Source organism: Helianthus annuus, chromosome 16 (assembly GCF_002127325.2).
Source record: "Helianthus annuus cultivar XRQ/B chromosome 16, HanXRQr2.0-SUNRISE, whole genome shotgun sequence".
Lineage (NCBI taxonomy): Eukaryota > Viridiplantae > Streptophyta > Magnoliopsida > Asterales > Asteraceae > Helianthus > Helianthus annuus.
The window spans coordinates 202161883-202169866 of NC_035448.2; the positions used below are offsets into that span (position 1 = coordinate 202161883).

The 7984-nt window shown below is 36.2% G+C and overlaps 1 protein-coding gene across 1 annotated transcript; it reads left to right on the top strand.

Moving 5' to 3' along the window:
• Positions 1 to 522: 522 nt before the first annotated feature.
• Positions 523 to 1314, top strand: LOC110918201. The gene has a single exon (XM_022162548.2). It carries the CDS (start codon positions 523 to 525, stop codon positions 1312 to 1314), a length of 792 nt encoding a protein of 263 aa, XP_022018240.1.
• The last annotated feature ends 6670 nt before the right edge of the window (positions 1315 to 7984 follow it).

Sequence of the window (7984 nt, forward strand, 5' to 3'; positions counted from 1 at the left end):
AAAACCCAAAGATAGTTCGGAATGAAGATCGCTCATCAATTTCCTTGCAGTGTAATGAAAAACTAAACATTCATATTTGAACGTTTGCTAATTTTATTAGTTGCAATATTAGGTTTGGAAGGAGGGGAGTAATTAAGTTAACAAGTCACTCGTGCATCATAATTCTAGAAGTCCTATCACATTCGTCCACGCGTAAACATAAAACAAATTTATTCAGGTGGCTTAACTGTTGGCGTTTCCAGACAGGCCATACGTGGGTATGAATTAATTAACTAATCAGTCTTGATTTCCACGTTAGTTCTTTACTTCAATCCTACCAAATGCCACCAATAAATAAGAAATATGTAGGCCGATTTGAAGGCAATTTTAACACATTTTTAGGATCACACATGTGGTTTCACATGCACCAAAGATTTCTAGGAGTTATCTACGCCACCTTTGGTTTATATAAATACAACCCAAACACAAAACTTTAGTCACCATCCCAAAGTTTCGGTCTTTGGCCAAACCTTAACCTAAAGAATGGCTTTCTCATCATCCAAAACTCGTCAAGCCATTCGATCAATTAGTTTGCCAACCCGGTCACACCCGACCACTCTTCTAATCGACGAAGAGCTCACCAGTTTTAAAACATGGCAGACATCTCTTCCATGTATTCCTGATGCCGAAACAATATGCAGTGGTTTAACAAGTCTGGATAGGTTGTACACATCTGTTGACAATCTTCTCAGCTCTTCGCTGACCCAACAAGCCCTTTCTCACCATCAGTATCAGAAACTGGTGGACGAGTTGCGTGATCGATCCATGATGCTTTTGGACATCTGTGGTTCGGTTAGAGATGTAGTTTCACATGTGAAAGAGCATGTTAGGGATGTTCAATCTGCTCTAAGGAGGAGAAAGGGGGATTTCGTCATAGAGACGTCATTCCTAAAGAAACTGATGAAGGGTGTCAAAAGGGGTGTTGCGGATTTGAAACATATCGATCACACTTATGGCTCAAAACCCTTGAATCTTGACGTGCATCTCTCTTCGGTGATTAGGGTATTTAGAGATGTTAGTGAAATTAGCATCTCAGTGTTTGAAATGCTCTTGTCATTTTTTTCTGTGTCTATTTCCAAGTCTAAGTCAGCGACTAAATGGTCCATAATCTCGAAATGTATTCGAAAAGGAATAGCCGAAAGCAAAGATCAGCCTCAAGTTTGTCTTGAGGAATTAGATTGCAGCATTGAAGGCATTGAGGATGGTTTGGAGTGCATGTTTCGAAAGTTGATCAAAACAAGAGCTTCCCTACTAAATATTTTTTCACAAATGTGATTTTTACAACATTTGGCATATCAGTGTTGTTAAACAGCTCCATCTTTTTGACTGTCTAAATTGTACAGTTTATAGCCATGTAAATTTCAGCTTGTAACATATATACAAGATATATTTATACAGTTTTTTTGTTTTTATGATTGAGAAGAGACTTGACTTCCAAGTGGTGTTTGCATACATACGTTCTGGACTGTATTTTAGTTCTTACACGAAATCACCTCACAATTGTGACAGGTTCTCTATGAGATAGCTCAAACTATAACAACCGTTGGTTCACTTACTTTTTAATGTCGATTGAATTGCGAGCTCAGGCTAATTTTTTAGGAACATTTTGATATATAAATAAAGCCAACTTAACCTTTTACGGGTTAATTTAAAACGGATTATAGAATTTGTTTTTTTTTTTGTTTTTTTGTTTTTTTTTTTCTGTAAAAAGAACATTTTTACCTGGTATTCTAACACACTGAAATATGTTCAAATAGATTTTGATTCTTTTTAATTATGACAACTATTATTTTAATAAATAATATCTTTTTTTAATGTTTTGCTGCAGTCAGAGCTTTAAGAAATCAAAGGCTCATACCAAAAAAGAAGTGAAGAATACGCTGATATAAGAACATGGATTCTAAATAAAATAAGATAACAAAACTATAAAAACATCACAAAATAAGAAATTGTGAAATCAAACCATAATGTTTGTATTATTGAAATATAATAGTTGATTACAATGGATTTATTCTTTTCTTCCGTTAATTTTATTCTTTCCTTTCAATACCCGACACAATAAAATAGTAAATGATGATTAAAGTTCGTGTCTTTATTGATTTTGGATCTGGTTTACGAAACGAGTCGGGTTTTCGAAGTTCCGTTTTCGGTGAACGTTACAACAAAGTTGGGAGGGTTGTTTCCAATAAACAGTTTCGTGAAGATCACCATGCAAAAACGCATTCTGAACATCTATTTGACGAAGCGACCATTTATTAGTGACCGTAAGAGACAAAACAGAACGAATAGTCGCCGGGTTAACAACCGGACTAAATGTTTCATGATAGTCAACTCCTACATGTTGATGAAAACCTTTTGCAACGAGCCATGCCTTATAATGGCTTATCTTCCCAGTTGGATATGTTTTTAACCTCTATACCCATTTATAATCAATCACATTTGCATTCTTAACATAAGGAACTAATGACCAAGTCTCATTCTTATGAAGCGCCTTTAACTCTTCAGCCATGGCCTGACGCCACTCCAAAGATGCATTAGCAATGGTAAATGAGGTTGGTTTAACTGGTAGGTAAGGTAAAGTTGTGGCCATATAGGCAACAGGATCGTATCTACAGGTTGGTTTAGGATTAGATCTAAGGTTGGAGGGCCGAGGTCTTGGTGGAGGTTTAGGTTGGTTTGAGGTTGAATGCTGAAGGTGCGGGTAGGTTAGGACTCGGCTGATGTGGGACATGTCTGGTTGGTGACGGTTGGTGCGGGAGGGTTAGGGGTTATTGGGGCAGGTTTGGTAGGGATAGGTTCGGGGTAGATGGAAACATATGGTGTAGTAGTGTGGGACGGGGTAGAGTTATTAATTTGTTCATGATAAGGGAACACTTGTTAATTGAAACGAACAAGTCGGGCAATATAAACCTGTTCGATGATTAGGTCAAAGCACCGGTAGCCATGGTGAACATGGTCGTAGCTAAGGAAGACACACGAAGTCGATCGAAAGTCATTTTTATGACTATTATACGGACGAAGGTAAGGAAAACATTGAAACCTAAAGACCCGAAGAAAGGAGTAATCAGGTTTACATTTATAAAGATGTTTAAAGGATGACTTGTTAATGGAGACTCGAGATGGAAAACAATTGATGAGGTAAATGGTTGTTTCAAAGGCAAAATGCCAAAAACGTTGTAAAAAGACTGAGCTAGAAGAGCAAGTCCGGTTTCCACAACATGACGATGACATGCTCGACAGTCCCATTTTGTTCACTTGTATGAGGACAAGAGCGTCGATGAAGTATGCCAAGATTATTATGAAATGAAGTAAGGTTGCGAAACTCCCCTCCCCAAGTAGATTGAATGCTTTTTAATTTAGTGTTGAATTGCCTTTTCACCATTTTAATGAAATTTATTAAAATATGATAAACATCTACTTTATGAACCAATTGGTAAAACCACATATATTTGGAATGATGGTTTACATACAATAAAAAGTAATGATAACCATCAAAAGATAAAGTGGGAGCAGAGCCCCAAACATCACAATAAATTGAGTCTAAGAAATTAGCACTATGAAAATTTGAGTTTAACAAAGACAGTTTTGAAGACTTGCCCATTTAACAAGAAGTACATAACGAGGATGACAACTTGTCTGAAATGGGTAAATGACAATGCGAAACAATAGAACGAAAAAATTGAGCATGCATATGTCTGAGGCGTTGACGCCAAATAGTAAAAGATGCTTTGAAGGCAATAAATGCAACTTTGGGAAGAAGCTTGAACTGAGGAAGACGAACGTTGTAAAGTCCCTGTTCACTTGGACCCGTTAGAAGGATGGTGCATGTAGACTCATCCTTCTCAACAAAACAAGAAGCATGAAATTCAAAGAAACATCAGTACAAAATTTTTGAGCAAATGAAAGATTCTTTCAACGTCGAGGACGTGAAGGACATTGGAAAGTATAAGGGTTTTATTAGGTGAATAAATTTTGGTCGATCCAATATTTAAAATGGGTAAGGGTTAACCATTACCAACAAGGAGGGAATCGTTACCATAGTAAGCCTCAGACTTGTTGAGGCTCTCACAATATGTGGCAGCATGATCATTAGCTCTAGTGTCAGGAAGCCAAGTGAATCCCCTTTGTGAACTAGCATCCGAATGATTAACATAGTTAGCTTGTGGCTATGTGCGTGGTTGAGAAGACTCATTTGGGCACTGAGATGGAAGATGGCCAATTCCACATCGGTTAGAGTGACCATACACCATATTTTGAGTAGAGGCCCAAGAGAACTGATGAGAACCACCATTGTTAATGTTGTCGCGAGCAATGTTGTTGTTGTTACGAGAATTGCCTCGATAAGATCCACGTGAGCCACAACCTCTACGATTATTGTTGTAGGATCGTTGTCGGACCCGAAATGAGTCGATCAGAGGCGTTCTACTCAGAATGAAAGGCGGAAACAGACATTGTGAGTCAAATTCAGCTAGATATCACTTTAACTATCTCTTAGATTGATTCTGGAACAGTTTTACAACACGGAGATACTTCGACAGAGCTTCGCCGTCGGAAAACAACTCTGTAATTTCGTGTGAAATGACTCAGAACTAACACCTATATATAGCTAACTAATTCCGCATGAAACAAGCACAAACGAAATTACAATACATGCAATATTAAGTTCACACGGAATTAAGAACTAATTTCGCACGGAATTACATGATACACTTCATGCGAAATTAGGCCATTCATGCGGAATTAGCTGTTTGACTGATTTCTCAATCTTCGTGCCATGTGCAATGCAAGACTCGATACAAGACGAAGTCGACAGATGTATGCACCAACAGACTCCGTCTCAGATGTTGACGAGTCTACAGTGTCGAGTCTTCGCATCTCAGTCTTTATCAGTCTGTCTTTTTCTCTTTCCTTCAGCACCAACACATGCTCCCCCTCTCAACATGTCTTTTTCCAGAATCAGGATCAGAACATGGCTCTATCTTCTCTCCAATTCTCTTGATCAGATCTCTTGATTTCTTAAGTTCATCAGCATCATCAGCTTCATAATCCAAAGCCTAGCTCACTGGATCAGGTATCCTCAGATTCTCTCTTTTCTGGTATCAGGATCGAAACCTGGCTCAATACTCAAATTCAGAGTCCTCAGGTATCAGAACCTGGCTCTTCTCAAAATTTCAAACCTGCATTATCTCAACCATAAACATAAGTTTATGATGTTAAGATTTAACAATCACATACATCACTTGTCGATTTCTTTCTGATGAACCTATTGAAAGAAAGATTTAATCATTTTTGATTCAACAGACTCCCCCTGAAAATGATCATCATGTTTAGCACTTGGAATTTTGAAAATCATCTTTTCAACACCAGTTGTCGAAAATCTTTTTGAATTTTTCAAAAGTTTATGCTAAAACACATTGAAAATCTTTTTGGAATTTTGATTTGAATACACTACAGTAAAGAAATATTTACAAGCAATATTTTTGTGAGTTTGTGTAAGAGGATCATATCAGTTTATGAGACAAATAACTAACACTGTTAGGCTTCATTTCATTTTAAGTTCTAAACAATTCACCTAGATTCTCAGTATATTGGTCCACTTAAATTTTTCACACAAATTTCAACTGTTTCGAGATACGATATTAATTTCTTAAGAACTTAAACTTATTCGCGTGTCCCACCACTTGAATATACTCCCGTATCCAGATCCCAATATTCAGTCTTACAGGTGAGTATACCTAGATGATATCTGTATGGGGTTAAATGTGAAACCGTGAGAGCTCATGTCAGAACTTCCGTTCAGCAAAGAGATGACGGCTCGACTTTTGGTGTGTCCCCTTTAGAGGATCTTTTCTTCAACAACACATGATTTTCATTTTTCAATGTTTCATCATTTTTTGTACTGAGGGTGATGCTATATTTCAAGCATTTTGCAAAGTATTATACGGGGACTAGGCCATTGCTTCCGCAAAATCAGAAGTCCCGGAATAATACCCCAGATATCACTGAGTATAAAGACCTAGTATCTCAGAAAAAAGGATCTTTCAAACAAGATTTCGGGGGTTACCCATATATCCAAGAAATGTTCCCCACGAGATAAGCAAGTTTGAATATTTAGGTTTATATCTCGTCACAATCTACTAGATGTATAAAAACCTACTGGGACATCCGCAGTGAGATTGTTTATCACATTATAACTTTCCAATTCTTTAGCATGTTGTGACAGTCCACTGATGTACTATCATTTCCTCTTTTCACAACAAAACTCGTTTTTGATTTTATCATGTTTTGTTTTTGGATTTTCTGAAATTTTTACCCCCCTTAAATGCAAACACATTTAAAAAAATTGAAAACAAACTGTACAAGAAACTTGACAACTGTTGTGAATCGCTTCAATTCGCCATCCACTTGGCATAAACAATCAGAACTTCTCCTTACAACAAACTATTTTCCCATTTAGATTTCAAAACACTTAAGTTTGTTTTAATCAAAATGGTTTTTCTGGAAAATAAGTTTTGTTGATTTCACCATTTGTAAGAAATGGGGATCAATTCATCATTTGTTTTTCAACCACTTGTATGAGGATTACATCAAGTTCAACCTAATGACCTTGATTAATCACTTTGTAAGACCCAACCTCTTTCCACTTGTAAGTTTATCCAAACCTATTTACCACAAGTAGGAATAAAACATCTACGCAACTTCATTTTACCAATAAAGATGCCGATTCCTGCTTCACACTTACCAAACTGGAAGCTCCAGCAAATCACAACCTGTAAAAATTTAACCATTTTAAGATTCATTCACAAAATCAAAATTTTAAGAATGATGCCGATTCCTCATCCGCGATTACAAACTTGGGATCTCCGGCAAGTCAGGTTTTTCAAGGAAAAAGAATTTCCACCCAAGTCTTACCAACCTTGGGTGATTTTAACTCTTGTTCAGTAGGGCTATAAGTTGCCTTCTTTGTCGCATAAACATCCTTAACCCCTTGAACTTTACCCTCAACCATTTTTCCAAAAATCTTTTTCACATTTCCATTAAATGTTTTCTCAACATCAAATTCTTTCTTTTCAGAATAGAATTGATTCGAGATCTCAACCTTATCAACCTTTTGTTTAACAAATTCATCCTTTAATGATGGAATATTGACATCATTCACTGAAGGCACTGAGTTCTCTTTTTTAAACTCAACTTGTAGCTCTTATGGCTTTGTGGAACCAAAATCATCGCCAGATTTAACATCAGACTTCTTAACAACCCACATTTGGTTGTCTTTGGCTTTCTTTTTGTAAAAATTTTTCTTTGAACATTCACTAACTTCATAAGTTGAATTTTCAAAAATTTTGAATTTTTCAGTTGGTGGTTCAACATCGACAACTTTTTCTTTAAGTTTTTCAGATACTCCCTGTTTCTTCTTTGTATCCAGCGAACAATTTGATGCAATATGACCAGCTTCATTGCATTTATAACAAATTCGAGTATCCTTTCTGTGAAAAACTCCAGTTCCTATTCTCTTCTTCTCAGCAAGAAACTCCTGGTTTGATTGTCTCTAGAAAGGTTTCTTCTGTTCTTCTTCAGCACTTCCTCCTGAAACAAATTTTGTGTTTGTTTTAGAAATTTTCTCATTTTTATAATTTTCAGGTGGAATAAAACTAAGACCTTTCTTTTTGAAATTACCGTTATGGTTTGGTTTCTTTTGAAAACCAGAACCAGAATTGTAACCTTTTTTCTTGTTTAACCGTTGTTGAACTCTTGAAGTGTATTTTTTAGCTTTTTCAGTAAGATTTAAATCTTTTATTTCAGAAATATTAATTTCTGTCATTTTGAAAACCTTTTTGATCTTTTCAATTCGAAAACTTCTTATTGGAAATTCTTTGTCAGAATATAATATGTCAGAATCATTCAAAGTATATGCAATTTCAAATGTTTCATCATCCAAATTTGA

Coding starts and splice junctions, on each gene's coding strand:
- LOC110918201 (XM_022162548.2), top strand. CDS start 523: ATGGCTTTCTCATCATCCAAAACTCGTCAAGCCATTCGATCAATTAGT.